The 16,199-nt window shown below is 43.1% G+C and overlaps 2 protein-coding genes across 2 annotated transcripts in view; one reads left to right on the top strand and one right to left on the bottom strand.

The window, feature by feature from the left end:
- Positions 1–7,150, top strand: part of ABCC3 (ATP binding cassette subfamily C member 3) — a 47,427-nt gene extending 40,277 nt beyond the window's left edge. The window contains exons 24-31 of the mRNA XM_027749779.2: positions 197–396; positions 500–626; positions 1,560–1,661; positions 2,639–2,785; positions 3,713–3,871; positions 4,248–4,414; positions 5,416–5,610; positions 6,236–7,150. Of these exons, the coding sequence (XP_027605580.1) occupies positions 197–396; positions 500–626; positions 1,560–1,661; positions 2,639–2,785; positions 3,713–3,871; positions 4,248–4,414; positions 5,416–5,610; positions 6,236–6,344 (1,206 nt within the window). The 3' untranslated portion in view covers positions 6,345–7,150. The remainder of the gene's footprint in view (positions 1–196; positions 397–499; positions 627–1,559; positions 1,662–2,638; positions 2,786–3,712; positions 3,872–4,247; positions 4,415–5,415; positions 5,611–6,235) is intronic.
- Positions 7,151–8,618: 1,468 nt separating this feature from the next.
- Positions 8,619–15,463, bottom strand: ANKRD40 (ankyrin repeat domain 40). Its single transcript, XM_027749780.2, has 5 exons — positions 15,118–15,463; positions 13,448–13,596; positions 11,963–12,436; positions 10,927–11,108; positions 8,619–9,791 (listed from the first exon to the last, which is right to left on the bottom strand). Exons 1-5 carry the CDS (start codon positions 15,258–15,260, stop codon positions 9,651–9,653), a joined length of 1,089 nt encoding a protein of 362 aa, XP_027605581.1. The 5' UTR covers positions 15,261–15,463; the 3' UTR covers positions 8,619–9,650.
- Positions 15,464–16,199: the final 736 nt, after the last annotated feature.

Below are 16,199 nucleotides of genomic sequence, written 5' to 3'. Positions count from 1 at the left end.
CAGTTACCCAGTGCTCTGTTGTGGAAAGAAACAAAGATAGCTTTCTTGAAATTCTTCTTAATTATAGAAGACATTTCAGAGGGTTGAAGTGCATTAGTAACAATCTCCTTTAAATCCTTAACCTAAGAAATTCTTCACTGTTAATTAAAAGAGACAGTATTTCACGTACCCTTCAATTTTCTCTGAAAAATGGCAGCGATTCTACGTCGCCACCTCCCGCCAGCTGAAGCGCCTGGAGTCCGTGAGCAGATCTCCCATCTACTCCCACTTCTCAGAGACAGTGTCAGGGGCCAGTGTCATCAGAGCCTACAGGAGAGTGAAGGCCTTTGTAGACATCAGTGATCTGAAGGTGGATGAAAATCAGAAGAGTTACTACCCTGGGATAGTATCAAACAGGTAACAGGCGCATCATTTCTTGTTTCCACTTAGATAATCCCGTGTTTGCAAAACTGGTCCAAGGAACCTTTTGCCACTGTGCTTACATCTGCCTTCTCCCCAGGTGGCTGGGCATTCGAGTTGAGTTCGTGGGGAACTGCATTGTCCTTTTTGCTGCCCTTTTTGCTGTGATTGGTAGGAACAGCCTGAATGCTGGCCTGGTGGGACTGTCAGTGTCTTATGCGCTACAGGTACATGTTACAGCTTTCTGCTCATTGGTGGGTTTGCATTTTTGTAGATGATATGGATATATTAGCAATAATTTAAGTGCTTGTTAACGCTGAAGTTAATAAGGAAATAATAAAAATGAGTTGTGGGATGTCTGGAAACTAGAGAGTTACAGTGAAGGCTGGCAGATCATCAGCAAGCTCACATGCAGTAGGCTTTCAGGGCACTTAGAGAGCATCAATGCTGTTCTGCACCCCAGTATCCCCAGCAGTGACACACAGGAAGCTCAGAAAGTGTCAGTTGCACCCACCAAGAACAGGTCATTTGGGCAGCAGGGGTTTAACATGTCCTGCATCATTCCTGCTATGTAGCATATTGGTGTGTCCAGGCAATCACAGGCAGTTCAGTAGGATTCATAATTAGAAAAGGTAAACTGTACTGACCCAAGCTGTGGACAGTTCAGCAGATTTAATGGCCTCACTCTTGCCAGAAGAATTTTAGATATCATGAGTGTGCAGGATTGCTGCTGGGAGTTTCCCAGTGAGACCCATGATTTGGGGAATGACTTCCAACCGACTTTTTTTGAGAGAGCCATGTATTAAATCATTGTGGGAGGCATGTGCTTCTTCACATGAGTACCTGATAATCTGTAGACTCCTTGTCCCAGTAGTAACTGTATTAACATCAATACAAAGGCAGTTATTTCATTTGTAATATGAATGTGAATCCACGTCTGTCCTAGTTAGAACAACTGGGACCAGTTCATCACTGGATGGGTGTAACCCAAAACTGTGTATTCTATAGCCTTCCATGCCATTGCCCAGAAACGTCTTAATAGCAGTGTCTGCTGTTGCTGTTATTATTGTTGTGGTTGTTGTTGTTGTTGCTGTTGTTATTATTAGTAGTATATCTGTTGTTCCTCTGGGGGTGATATTTTATTCCTTGTCTTCTCCAAGGTGACCTTGTCTCTGAATTGGATGGTCCGAATGACTTCTGAACTTGAAACTAACATTGTGGCTGTGGAAAGAATAAAAGAGTATTCAGAAACTGAAACAGAGGTCAGCTGCCAAGGGTCAAGTGTACTCAGCAACAACCATGGTGAAATTTTAATGCGCACATTTACGTGGTCTTTCTTCAGACTCCTGAGAGACAGTTCCTGCTCTGAGAGTTATCATTTAACCTGAACAAATGTCACGCTCTGAACTGTAATTTATGCTATCACAGCTCCAAATTATTATTGCTGTCATGCAGCCTGTGCTTAGCATCTCATTTTCTGCTGCTGTGAGTGGCTAGCACAGGAGATAAGTTTCACATCAGAATCTTGGTCCCTTTGGGTCTGAAGTGTTTGATGCATAGTCTTACCTGCATGATTGGTGCTGTGATCCTGCTAGTGAGCACAGCTCCAGTACAATTATCAGGCCTCACACGTGTTTTCAATAGTATTTCTATTTAATCAACTTAATCAGTCCTCACCTCCCGTGAGAGAAGAACATCTCTAGGAACACTGTACTGCTAATCCAGGAAAAGCATCCAATCATCTACCTTTGTTGCCAAAGGCTTTTGAAGGTGGCAGATGGAGCTATGCCAGGAAAGCTGCTGCTCTCTGGACACACTGGGGTTTGTTAGCCCTGTGTACATACTAAGAACTAGGAAATGGAGGACCTGAGGAGAGCTGCAGTGTGTGGTTCTGGAGATCAAGTGTTTAATCTGGAAGCTAGAAGGAAGCTAGACAAGGTGCATGATACATGTTATAAACCAGAGCTCAAACTGGCAGGAAACCAGCAGTGTTCTATTAAAGTTAATAGGAAAAAATTATATCCATTGAGGATCCAGCCCTTTGTGCTCAGACTTTTTTTCTTGTAAACTTCACATCAAAGACAAATGGGTAGATACTTGGAACCCATGTTTTTCCTGCATTATTATGAATCTATTTGATAATGGATATTTGATTTATCAGTTTAAATGTTTGTACCTGGGTTTGAATTTTTTTTTTCTTAAACCTTTATGAGACATTTCTGACTTGTGTTTTCCTTAGGCTCCCTGGATCATTGAAGGCAAGAGTCCCCCAGAAGACTGGCCATCCAAGGGAGAGCTGGAGTTTGTGAATTACTCAGTGAGGTACAGGAAGGGCCTGGACCTGGTGCTGAAGGGTATAAACCTCCAAGTCCACGGTGGGGAAAAGGTGAGTTACCAGCTGGATGTCTTTGCTAGAACTTTGTTCTGAGCCTCTGGTGACAACCACGGAGTAGAGGAGAGGGTCTGCAAGCACACTGACCCCAGTGGTGGAGACCTCCTCCAGCTGGCAATGCAGGAGCAGCAGTGACAACTGTGCTGTCCTTGTGCCAGCATCCTGCAGGCTGGAAGCAGTAGCACCAATTGCATGGGACTTTCTGGACTTTCCAAGTTCATTTGGCAACAGGCTTCCCATACACTGTGTAGGAAGTACCAGTGCAAGTGACAAAAATTCAGTGACAAGAACACTTTTCTGAAGCAGTGCAGATGGGAGAAGGAATTCCAGCTTCTTCTGCTCTCTGACTTTCCCCGTGAATTTTTTGGCATGCAAGGAGATGACAGTCTTTGCTTTCTTAATCAGGAAATGGTCTTTCTTCTGAGAGATTCATTTCTTCATGCTTCATTGGAAAGTTCTGGGGTTTGCCTGCTGGTGACAGAGCAATTAGCATGGGAAAGTCCTCCCCTGAACAGGCTGTTATTAAAAGAGAAGAGAATTATCCTTATACTAGGCAGACAGGATGACAGCATCCTTCTGGCATGGAGATACACATACTTACCACGAAGTATGACCCAAAAGTCTTTGTTTCTTGTCCTTGAGTGACTGGACTCCTACCATGGGCACTCCAACTAATCACCCAAAGTTACACAGAATGGCTCAAGGCCTGTACATATTTATATGGAATATTATTCCAATTACAGGAATGACCACAAGTACTTTACAGTGTATTCCCAGGATTACTAGTGAAGGATTTCTTAGATTCAGATATTGTGTCAAACCTCTTCAAGGAATCTTGGGGGGTTGTTTTGGGGGTTTTTTGCTGGGTGTTGTTTCCTTCTTAACCATATGCTTTGTTGTTAAACCTGCAATTTGTTGTAGATTGGAATTGTTGGCAGAACCGGAGCAGGGAAGTCCTCCATGACGCTCTGTCTCTTTAGGATCCTGGAAGCTGTAAAAGGGGAAATTAAAATTGATGGCGTGAAAATTTCAGAAATTGGTCTCCATGACCTTCGATCGAGGCTAACAATTATTCCTCAGGTACTGTTTCTGTGTGTCACAGGAAAGGAAGGATCTCTAACAGCTTAACAAACCGTAAATAATGGTTTATCCACAGAGGAAAATGCTTTGTTACACTTAGAAAATTGTTTCAGAAAAACAAACTGTTTATACTTTAAGTGGTTCTGTCTCCCCCACCTTATAGGCTGATGCTGGGTGATAAAACAGGATTTAGGATAAACCATCTTTACAGTTGGAACTTGAAGTGTGCATAATGTAATGTATTGTCAGAGTGGATGGGGTTAGGAGGTGGCCTCCCTGCAATGCAATGGAGACCTCAAAAGTAACTCATAGTATCTAAAACATAGTATTAAGACAGCTAAAGCACTTGTCTAATGAGAACTGGCTTTATATCCAGGATCCTGTTCTCTTTTCTGGAACATTGAGGATGAACCTGGACCCATTTAACAAGTATTCGGATGAGGAAATATGGAAAGCCCTTGAACTGTCTCATTTGAAGAGGTTTGTCAGCAGTCAGCCATCCATGCTGGACTATGAGTGCTCAGAAGGTGGAGAGAACCTTAGGTAAGGAATGCTTGGACTAGGACACACAGTGAGCTCTCCTTCAGCTGTGGCAGTGTGGGACACCTGAGCACAGGCTGACACTGTGGTCTGGTGTGTCTGAAATGGTTTAGCCCCCTATTCCTTTTCCAAGAAAGCCTCTAAGGTTCAAACATTTGCCTCCTGTTCTGCCTCTGCCACAAACGATCTGATTCTTCTTTGCTTCCCGGAAGGATTTTTCCCAAACTAAAATCCCATCTTATCAGTAAAGAAAGAAGTTTCAGGATGACAAGACAGTAGGGACAGGCAGTCCTTTAACACAGTTTGGTAGGAAGGGAAATGCCCTGATAACATACACAACTGTTGTACTGAATAAGAGTCCTCTGCCTGACACTTTAGCAATGTTTATTTTCCCTTATTATTTGGAAGACCCATGAAGACATGACTGGGGATGATAAAAATGCCATGTTTTGATATGCTTCATTGGCTTCCGAGGCTGTGGTGTCACCAGATTATGCCTGTGATGAATGTTCAGCTCCTTCCTCATCCTGCAGACACTCAGACAAAGACTAAGCCTAGGCTGTGTTTCTGGCAGAGGAGGAAGTCTGGCTGCCCATATATATACATATATTTATTTTTTTTATGGTAGAAAGGATTTGCAGCCTCATAACATTTTTTTTTCCTTTTTATTAGCATTTTTCTTTTTTTTTTTTTCTAAACAACTCACAATGTTGTTAGAACTGTGAGTGTTTCTGAGAGCTTGGGCAGAAGCATTGTCATCATTAGTTGCCCTGGCTTTTGTCATGATGATAAAAGGGACATTTGGTGGCTTTGCCAGCACTGGGTCAGGCAGTAACACATCACTCAGTCAGTGCTGGCATGCTGCAACCTGTGTGTATTTAGCGAGGCTGCTTGCTAAACATTCGGGGGTTTTTTGGGTAACTTCACCCAGTGGGTGACCTGCTCCAGCACGGGTGATTGTGAGCTGTGGGGCCTCGCTGGTGAAAGCCTGTGTGTGTTTGCAGCGTGGGCCAGAGGCAGCTCGTGTGCCTGGCCAGGGCCCTCCTGCGCAAGACCAGGATCCTGATCCTGGACGAGGCAACGGCGGCCATCGACCTGGAGACGGACGATCTCATCCAGATGACAATCCGGACCCAGTTTGAGGACTGCACGGTGCTGACCATCGCACACAGGCTGAACACAATCATGGATTACACGAGGTACAGTCTCTCCTGGTGCGTCGTGGGTTTGCTGGGGATGTGAGGCAGCACCTGAAGGGGTCGGGTTTGTCCCTAGATAGGCACACTGATGCTCTTGCTGGGCAGTATGTAAGCAACGATGTCTAAGCCATATAATCCCAGAATATCCAGTCCTGACTTTGGCTCTGTTGGCGTAAGAAACAGGTTCTATATTCAGTAACCAGAGCTGTGCAGGTGACACTGCCCAGCTGCACTCCTGGCACTGTCAGGAAGCTTATGCAGCCTTGTTAAACCAGCAGCTGCTGTAACTTTTTCACTAACAGCATGTCATATTAATTACTTGAAAATATATTAGTATACTTCATGAGCTTTTATCTCCTTGGCTCTCTGGAACTGTATTTTCCAGAACTACCAGCGTGACACTTTTTCCCCTCTTATTGACCCAGGAGATAGTGACTGCCCTCTACCTTTTTTAGCCAAACAGCAGCTCAGGGAGAATGTTTATCATCTGTGTGAAAATAATTGAGGAAAACAAAGGTGAGGTAAAGATTAGAGCAGTTTGCTTTGTGATAAAAACAGGTATCACATTTCTTGCGAGGAATTCTCTGACACATCTTCCCCCTCCCTCCTATTTTGTTTTTCACAGGGTTCTTGTTCTAGACAATGGAACCATAGCTGAATTTGACACACCTTTAAACCTTATAGCAGCAAAGGGCATTTTCTACAGTATGGCCAAAGATGCTGGACTGGCATGAAGAGAAGACCTCTTGGGTTTTGGTTTGGTGTTTTTTAATCTTACTGACTTGCCACAAAAGTGACTTGTGAATGTACTGTAATTTTACAAAACAGTTTTTGTAGTAGACTCAACTTGTGATATGTGAACAAAGTATTTTACAATTACAAGGACCAGAAAGTGAATTTTATATTTTTAAATATTTTCTATATACATAAAGTATTTTATTATATGATTTTTTTTTCCCAAAGAAGGCCAAACATTCTGCCAAGAAAATGTATGTACTGCAGGGCAATAAGTACTGCATTCAAGTTTGTAATTAGTAAATTATATTAATGGTACAAAATACACTTGGTGTGTGTGTTTTCTGCATAAGGATTCATTGGGTTTGAAGTGGAAAACAGGCCCAGTTAAGTCGTGACTCAGCTGAATAATAGTGAAATGATGTGTAACCTCTGAGTGGTTCCAAGCTATTCCTTTCAATATTTCCCCAGGGCAAGGGAGTTGAATGTTGCAGCTTCCAGGCTGTGAGCTATCCCAGGACCTTTGGGATGCCTGCCCAGGGCAAGTTCAGCATTATAAAATTCCTCTTCAGCATAAGAAGTAACATGTATTTAAAACTAAACCTACAAATGGCTTCATATAAATCATTAACCACACAATTTTTTCCAATTCAGTAGGCTCCACACAAGCCTACAGGGACATGATTGGCACAGAAGTACTAGAATTTTGCTGTATCTCTCTTAGGTATGGAGTCACCATGAGTAAGTCTCCACTTTAGCTGAACGTGCATGCTGAGCTGGTGTGTATTTAGTTTATCTTGTTCAACTCCTTAATCACCTGAAATAATGTGTGATTTGTTTTACAGTAATAAATATCTATTTTATTACTGATAACCAGGCCTCCTCAGATGAAAGGATTCCTCTGTTCAAACAGTATTTGCTGCTAGAACCTCTTTTGCTTTAGTTGTTTTCTTCCTACACCAAGCACTCCACAAACCCATTGGCAAGAAAAAAATTTACCAGGAGTCAAGCGCAGAAAAAACTTTGGGAAGACAAAAATAATAATTTATTAATCCTTACAAATTATACTTCTTAAATAGAAACATGAATCTGCAGCCAAGCATTCATTAGGCATTAACATTTCATATAGCAGAGGACAAAGCAATGAATTATTTATCACACACAGAATGTAGTGGTTATACACTGATGGGATTGTTAGGAGTGCTAATAGTGTCTTCGGTGTATAAACTGCATAAGACACAAAAATATTCCTGGGAATGCATAGATAGGGGTCAGCATTTGTGCAAAATCTTTGACCCAACAGCCGAGCTTTCCTCTGGTGGCTCTGGCTGGTTTAACCCTGGTACCCTCCTGGATTCAGCTGGTGCTCAGACCATGCCTGACCCATCCTGTGCTGTGTGCCAGGGAGAAAGCAACAGCCAGGGTGATGCAAGGAACGATGATTTTGTTATTCCATTCTACAGAAGTTAATATTCCACCAGAAAGCTGATATGAAAATCATATTTTGCCAATGCCTCGGGCTGTTTGACCTCCAGCACTTTTGCAGAAGAGGCTGTTTTGATGCGACAAAATGTTTTATATTCACCTCAGGAGACTGAACGTCAGCCGAGTGAACTGGCACAGAGGAAATCGGGGTGTTTGCACCGATCTGTGCTGCGGGTGAGCAGCGGCCATCCCGCGGACGGCAGGCTGGGAGCGGGCTCCCTCTTGTGTGCTCAGTCCCTGCTGCAGGAGCCGCTCCCTGGCACAGAGCAGCGAGCACGGCCCGGGGCGGGTGAGTTCCCCAGGTATCGGCTGTGATACAGGTCACTGCTCTCCTGTGCTCTGGGAAAGGGGCCGAGGCTGAGGTTGGTGCCCAGCCCCAGTCAGGGGGAGTCACCTGGAGCAGTCGGAGCTCCGGATGCAGCGCTGGCCTTGGCGTTGCCCCCGGCTCGTCTGGGAGGCTCCCAGCTCAGCACACCTCGGCTATCGGGCAGGTACAGACACTGTACAGCTTCTGAACTCTTAGACAAGACAAAGATAAATTCCTTTGGTTGCTGCAGTTTCCAAAGAAACTGCGGGAGGGGGGGAAGGGGAAGACGAAGAAACAGGAAAATTCAGTCCAGTTTGGTGCGTTCTGTTTGCCTGTTACATCTCATACTTTAGTCTGCTCATCTAATCCACAGCACCCACTTTTCACTTAAGCTACGAGAGAACTCTTCATCAAATGCAAGTGGAGAGACTAAATACTAAAATCCTAAAAAAAAAAAATCAGATAAAATCCAGCTCTTAAATACTTTTCAATTTCTTTATTCCAGAATGTCACAGCAAATTAGTCAAATTCTGAATTTTAAGTAACTGTGGTTTTGTTTGTTTTTTTTTTTTTCAGTAAACAACATGGGTAAACACAAGTCATAGGGAAAAAAAATAAAATACATTGCATAGGAACACAGGAAGATTTCATATCAGCCCAGAAATCACTGGGCACTTCACTAGTTTCTTTTCACACAGGCAACTTTATAGGTTCAAGATGCAATCTTTCTCAGGAATGCAGAGGCAAAAGGAAAATAAAATTACAATTTTGTGCTTTTAAAAGGGGAAATTAAAGCAGCATTGGAGAAATGTCAATACAGTAAGAAGAATAGGATTTTAAATTGCACATGTCAATGCTATATACTGACAGACAACAATAAAAGGGATTTTGGTTGAGAGCATATTTATTATTTGGATAATTACTATCACTTTTATTTTTAACCTGAGAAATGGGGAAAAGTGTAAACAGGGATTAAGAAATCACAGGTAATAAGTCACTTGATAGTATTCAAACGAGACATAGTTTTGTGCTTCTTCCACACATTGAAACCCTTCTGGTTTTTTCCTTCTAAGTAAGATATGACTTAATATACACAATCTAAAAAGGGAACATTAATGGTAATGGACTCAGTACAAACACTAAATGGGCTTCGTGGCAGGTTCTTTAGCTTGAGTACCTCTGCTATTTTATAGCAATCAAATTATTAGAACAGCTTAAGGTAAGCCTTTCCCTGAGAGCTGCTAACTCTGCAGTGTTTGAAGATTATCTTTTTGTAAGGAAAAGTGTCGCATTAACAGATAGTTCTGCCAATACTTCCTTTGCATTGAGCTACTTTCATATCAGACTCACTGCTCTTAGATTAACTAGAAGCTGTAACTGTGCATAACCACTTTAATTTATTTCCAGGTTAACAAAATAGATTTTTTTCACATCATTAGCCCTTATAGATATTGTATTTCAAACTTAATTTTAAAATGAGAGATACAAATATTTTGTTTTATTCCTTGAACAATTAGTATGTCAGTTCTGATGCCTTCTTGTTATAACCACTTCGTTCAGAAAGTGTTGGGACTCTGAAAAGTAAGTTTTTGTCGCTTACTGTTAGAACAAGCTCCAATTCTTGGAAATCCTGTAGCCTTGCAACATCTTTGTCCTTTAAATAAATAAAATAAGTAGTTAGGTGATACTGTCTGTTAATTTTGCAGAGGTAAGTTAAAACTATCTCATACTAACACATGTATCTATAAATACGACAATTCTTTACAGTAAGCTGGAAAGCAGACATCCTGTTGCATCTTATATTTATTTTGGGATCCTATTCAGCTACTCACTTAAGTCTATTTTTAGAAGGAATGCAACACTGATGGTGAGTGCAAGTGATTAGAGGAATTGCACTTGTCAAGACCTACTGCATGCCACCCAACTCCTCTTTTTTTCCTGCTTGATAATTCTTAGAAGCTCATGAATTGATACTTGCATCTACCAAAGAAGGTCCTGCATGCAGCTTCCTCCAGAGCAGCCCACTAAGGCCAGCTCTGGGCCCCCCACAGCCCTGCTCTGCTGCCAACAGCATGACACAGAACTGGGGTTTTGTCACCTCAAGGAACAGTAAGTGTCCTGAAGTGATTAGAGCTGGATATAAAAACTCTTTTCAACAGTAACTGAAGTTGGCAAGTGAAAGAATTCCTTGTGTCTTTTGCTTTTCCCTCCACTTCTTGACTAACACAGAATAAGTCATCCTATAGTCAGTGAAGATGCAGCAGGGTGAAGTCTATTACTCCTAATCAGATTTGGCCCACGAGTGACGCCAACAATGCTCTGCAAGGATTTCAGAGTGAAAGAGAGGTCAGTGGTGAGTTGGTAAAACAGGTCAGCAGGTGCCTTTTGTGTTTGCTGCAGGGGTAAACGTCCATTGAAGTAAGGACAGTTCCGTTCAGAGACCTGCACTGAGTAATTCTGAAACATCTCTCTGTTTGTGCAAGGACTCCAGCCAGGCCTTGATGAACTTGAAGAGCTCGGCTGAGTTCTGCAGGCCTTTTAAATGCTGATGGCAGCTCACAAAATCAGGTGAGCCTAACCAAATGGTTATGAAAAGAAACTGGAGAACCTTTTTACTTAACAGAAAACCAAAACAGCTGCTCAGTGTTGGAAGTTAAAGGAAGGTTTTTCATTTTGTTTTTTTTTTTCCAATGTAGGACTACGCAGGTGACCCAAAAATTATCCCTTTATAACAGTAATCTAAAAATGTTTTTTATAAGTTAATGCACTTCAAAATGTAGAGTTCTTACCTTTCTCAACATTGTATTTGGTAATTTTCTGATCTTCTGTACGTGCTCGGGGTTCACACCCAGCTCATGGCAACTCACTCGGAGCAGTTCCTTGTAGGTCAGTTCTTGTCTGTCCAGTTCAATTTCAATGAAGTCATTTTCTCTAAGATTAGGGTTTTGTATTCTAACTTTAAGCACCAGTTCTATTAGAAATAAAAAGGCATATTAATAGGCAGATGTATAAAGGAATTCAAAATTATAGACTAACTTTTGAATACTTCTGTATTCTATTAACCTTGTTTGTGTCACTTGTAACAACATGTGAATACTTGGAAAGCAAAAACTGGAATTGTATGAGCAGAGTTTTCATTACATTGACTTTCATCAACCTATATGAAAAAAATCATTACAAATCTAATGCAGTGTGTGTGTGGATGTCTGAGCCTTTGCATGAATACTCACCTTACTGGATTTAAGCCAATTTAACAGCAGATTATACTGATTATCAGTTTCCTGAGCAATCCAAGATTGCTTTTATTTACTCTTTTGGTCATCAGTTCAATTCTAATTGCCAACCCATGGCATCAGAACACCTTTTATTTCAAGCATTAAATTCTGAACAGAAACTGGAATTGCAGATTTCCCTCTCTAGGCAGGCAAAGCTTCCCTGCAGAACTGGCAGATCCCAGAACAATTCAGCTCAAGACCTGGGTGCAGACTGAGCCATGTGATGTTCTCTTGAGCTCACCAGCTGCATACTCACGTTCTGTATTTGCAGCCTGGACTATGCTATTTAGAGAATTAGATTACCCTGGGGCCTGTATGCTTTTATGACAATTGAGACAAACAGCAAATGTTTTCATCAATATTTTAATACCAGTTCCAGCAGAAACAGGATACCTGCATCTTTCATTCTCTACAAATATTTCATGAATGTCTAAGCACGGGAACCTGAAAATCTCTGGAAGTGCTGTGAATATGTGTGACCCTGATTAGTCTGCACTGCCCAAGGTGACAGAAGATCTCAGATGAAGTGAGAGGAGACTTTTGCTGTTACCTTGCATATTGAGTGGAAAAGCTCCTGTGAAGAACACAGGCTGGAAGGCTGGCACAGGCCCCACGCAGGAGCCGTTCTCTTGCTGGGGTACGGACTGGTTGGATCCTGCCGGCGAAGGGGGGCCTCTGCTCCACGACAACGGCCCCTGGTAAACAGGAGTTCTCTGGAGGACAGGATGTGAGCGTGGTGGCCCAGCAGGCCCTCGGGGCAGGGGTGGCATGTCCCCATTGGGAGCCCCCTCGGGAGCAGCGTTCCCGTGCTGTGACGGCGCACGTCTGTAAAGCTCCGCGTCAGGCACGGACGGAGAGTCGGCATCGTGCGGCTCAGAATGGGAGACATTCCCGTTCACAGTGGGATCTGGAATGCTGCTACCCGTGGTGTTATAAACATAAGGGAAAGGTGGGTTAGCCAGGTAATTGGGGATGATTGGCAGGTCTGAATCTTGCTTTAGGTCCGGGAGTTCATCGTCTTCCACTGTAAAACAAACAAAACAACATTCTCCGAGACTTATCTTGGGGGAAAAAAAGAATTATTGCTATTGCACTGCTTTATTTCTTTTTTATTATTATTATTATTGTTATAGGGAGGGAGTGGAGTGTTAAAAGCATCAGAGGTTAAAAAATGTATCAGGAAGACCTGCACCTTTTTTTTCCACAGTAAACAGAACCGTGCTCAGGTGTTGCCATACAGTGAACACAAAAGCTGAGTCTGATTCTAGTGATTCTAGGGGTACTAATTCCTTCTAAATGCGGCAGTACTTCTGTTTTGGTTTGTTTAAATCCATAGCAGTGTGTTGTAACACAGTCTCTGGTGGTGTCATTTTCATAATGCATCAGGCAACAAAAAACAAAGGGTCGATATTAAGGCAGGGGATAAAGGGAAGGGAACATGCAGTACTGGGAGAGCTGCAGCATTACCCATTCAACAGCTGGGAGACAACAATGAAAACAAAACCAGACCTGGGAGTACAAAGGGGAGGGGAGAGGTTGTTAATCGACCACATTTCAAATTACTTATCACCTCCAGCAGCAAATCCTACTCTGCTCCAGCAGTTACAAACAAGATAAAGATGCTCTACCAATGTCCTTTAATGAGCTGCTAATTTTCGATTTATTCAACACAGAACATCAGGAAAATTAGGTGTTGATCATATAAGGACTTCCTACAAATTCGAGAGATTTTTTCTCCCATTGCCTTTTTAAAAACAGGAAGCTGTATCTGTCTGCTGCACGGCATTCTTCAAAATAACAGTTTTTCTAATTTGTCAGTGTTTAGAAAAAAGTTTGGCTAGCTGGGTATGGAATTTGTTGGTAATCCTCTTTTCTTAAACTTTGTTTTCTTACCAAGTAAACACTAGAAATCAAGTATAGTTAGTACTGAAATCCAAACACAGTCTCTTTGCATGCAAAACAAAGACTGGAGCACACATGCTTAAAACAGCCCTTTACTAGTCTTTGATGGTCACGTGGCACAGTGATAGGTTACCTCCCAGCATCTCCTTGATCTCTCTCTTGGATGTTAACTGGGCTGGCCTCTCTCCTTTCTTGGTCAGGATGTCCTTGTCTGCTCCTGCGTGCAGCAGATAAGCCACCACGGCCGCGTGGTTCCGCTTACAGGCCCAGTGCAAACATGTCCTGCACGTGGAAAACATTAACTCTGTGTCAAAGCAGATTCATTTCCACTCATTCTTGCTGCCTGTGAGAAGAACAAGACCTAATGCATGTCCAGCAAAATAGGTTTGAATTGCAAACTTCCTTGGAAATGTACACTGGATTCAGAGCCTGCAATGGCTCTTGCTGATGTCATTTTCCCTCGTTCTAATGCTCTTGATACCAATTACCAAAGCAGTGTTTTTAAAGTTCAAGATCATTTCAATTTGTCCTTTCTTAGGCTATAAACTTTGCTGGAAAATTAAATATAAAAAAGAAATCTTGTGCATGCTATCTTAATCTTTGAAAAAATCATCTGTACTTAAAATACTTGTCCGTGTATGTATACATAATCTATTAGGGATACTTCCCTAGGATGCTATTTGTACTCTTTAATTAATGCTGTCAGCGCAAGGACTTGCACTTTTGACAAGTAAATAATGCTTAAAATATTCTATAGTTTCTCAGCACAGTTCTTTGCCCAGTTGCTATTTGCTGCACCAGCAATTCCCCAGCTTTGATCTGCAGACAACTCTAGTTTTCTGCAATCTGTAACTGATGCACAGAACTATGTTTTTCTATGTTTTTTAAATATTATTTGCAGTCACTGACTAGAGAGACATAGTAAGGAAACATCTTAAAAGCTACTAAACTTATTTAAAAGCTACTAAACTTAGTATTGGAGACTTAGACTCACACACATGTAACTTGCTATACAGTCAGACCATCCTTTCCTATCCCAGCTTCTAGAGGTGTTTACCTTTCTTCAGTTTTTATGTTTTAATTCTTTAGCTCCAGCTGAAGGAAACTTCAGAAAAATGAACACACTCAACCCTTCTCCAAGTTTATTTATTTTTTTAAGAATTAAAAGAGATAAATAAACTTAGACGGAGAAAATGTTTTAGTTGAAAGTCCGGCCCCAAAAAGCCTTTTCCACTCTGGGTTTTTTGTTTTGCTGTGGTTTGTGTGTCTATTACAGAACAGCCTTGGCTTTAGTGTCCTCAGGTGGGTGTGAATGAGATGTCAAAACCAAAGCGTTTGTATACATCCCCTGAAACAGCCTGCAGGGTCCCTGCTTGAAAGGGAAAGCCATTTTCAAACTTGGTTTAGAGTCAATAATAAATATTTCTAGAGAGACGTGAACACGTAAAGCCGAGGTTTGTGTTCTGACAGCCTCTGCTGTCTCAGGCTGGGGAAAAAAAAAAAAATCTAACCCAGCACTATAAGTACAAAGTAAGTACACAGTGACCCGGAGAAGGAGGAAAAAACCCAAACCCATCAATACAAAGTAAGTGCACAGCGCCCCCGAGAAGCAGCGAAAGGCGCAGGAGGTGGGATGGGGACCCCTGTTTGAGACCCCGGTTATCGGCCGCACCTCCGGAACAGGGATCGCTCCACAGAGTGTTCCGCGGCGGATCGACCTTTTATTTCCTTCTCAACTGGCACCTCACGTGAGGAGCGAACCCGCGGGAGCGCCGGGGGGGCCCGGGGAAGGGCGGCCCTTACCATCCGTTGACTTCGTTCTGGGAGTTGAGGCCGACCCCCAGCTCCACGAGCCGCCGCACCTCCTCCGCGTCCCCCAGCGCCGCCGCCTCCCGCAGCCGCTCCTGCCGCTCCCGCTCCGCCAGCTCCGCGCCCGCCTCCCGCATCCCCGCCGGCGCCGGGACCCTCGGCCCACACCCCCGCGATGGGGGAACCTATTGCCGGTGACAACCCGGCCCCGACAGCCGGTTCCGGCGCAGCGCAGGGCGGGCGGGGCGCGGCCGCTGCCGCTGCCCGGCGGGACGGGGCGCTCCCGCAGTCATTTAGTATTGTTTAACGTACAAATGCACAATAGAGGGTGTCTCCTGCCCTGCTTGTTGTTCTTGCGCGCTCTGTAATCGTTAATAGAATGATTAACGTTAATAGAATGAGTCGTGGAATCGTAGAATGGTTTGAGTTGGAAGGGACCTTAAAGATCATCTCGTTCCACCTTTCCCCCCCCCCCCCATAGGCAGGGACACCTTCCACTAGGTCAGGTTGCTCCAAGCCCCATCCAACCTGGCTTTGAATACTTTCAGGGATTGGATATATTTCTAGCTCACTGAGTATCTCTGGTAATTTAAGTAAGATTCAGTTAATCCAGTGGTTTTACCCAGGTTAAGGAAACAATGTTATGATGGCCACTGTTCTGCACTAGCCTGCTGCTAAAGAGGGTAAATAGAGGGATTCGGAAAAATTGGTTTTATCTGCTGACTGCCATGAAAGGAGGTACTAAAGAGATTTTTAAGATTATGAGGATTTGGGTTGGGAGGGACCTTGGGTTGGGAGGGACCTTAAAGATCATCTCATCCCAACCCCCTGGCATGGACAAGGACACCTCTCACTAGACCAGGTTGCTCCAAGCCCCGTCCAACCTGGCCATGGACACTTCCACAGGAGCGTCCTGTTGTTCTGCTTAGGAAATTCTCACCATCTTTGTGCATTCTCAGCAGAATCAATTAATCCCCAAGCCCCTGCCCCCCAAAATTAAAATAAAAATCTACAGCTGCCTGCAAATCAGTTGGAAAGATTATAGGTAAGTCCTGCCATTTGCATTGCTTGGTTTG

Source organism: Pipra filicauda, unplaced genomic scaffold (genome assembly GCF_003945595.2).
Source record: "Pipra filicauda isolate LSUMZ 115617 unplaced genomic scaffold, ASM394559v2 scaffold80_size11013439_pilon, whole genome shotgun sequence".
Taxonomy (NCBI): Eukaryota; Metazoa; Chordata; class Aves; order Passeriformes; family Pipridae; genus Pipra; species Pipra filicauda.
Note: the sequence above shows the minus strand (reverse complement) of the source record. Positions and strands in the feature narration are given on the sequence as shown.

What these genes read in the sequence shown, in the direction of transcription:
- ANKRD40 (XM_027749780.2), bottom strand. Translation starts at nt 15,260, where the DNA reads ATGCGGGAGGCGGGCGCGGAGCTGGCGGAGCGGGAGCGGCAGGAGCGG. An exon ending in TTTTCCACTCAATATGCAAG is followed by an intron (nt 11,109 to 11,962) that starts GTAACAGCAAAA and finishes TATTTCTAATAG; the next exon opens with AACTGGTGCTTAAAGTTAGA. An exon ending in CAAATACAATGTTGAGAAAG is followed by an intron (nt 9,792 to 10,926) that starts GTAAGAACTCTA and finishes ATTTATTTAAAG; the next exon opens with GACAAAGATGTTGCAAGGCT.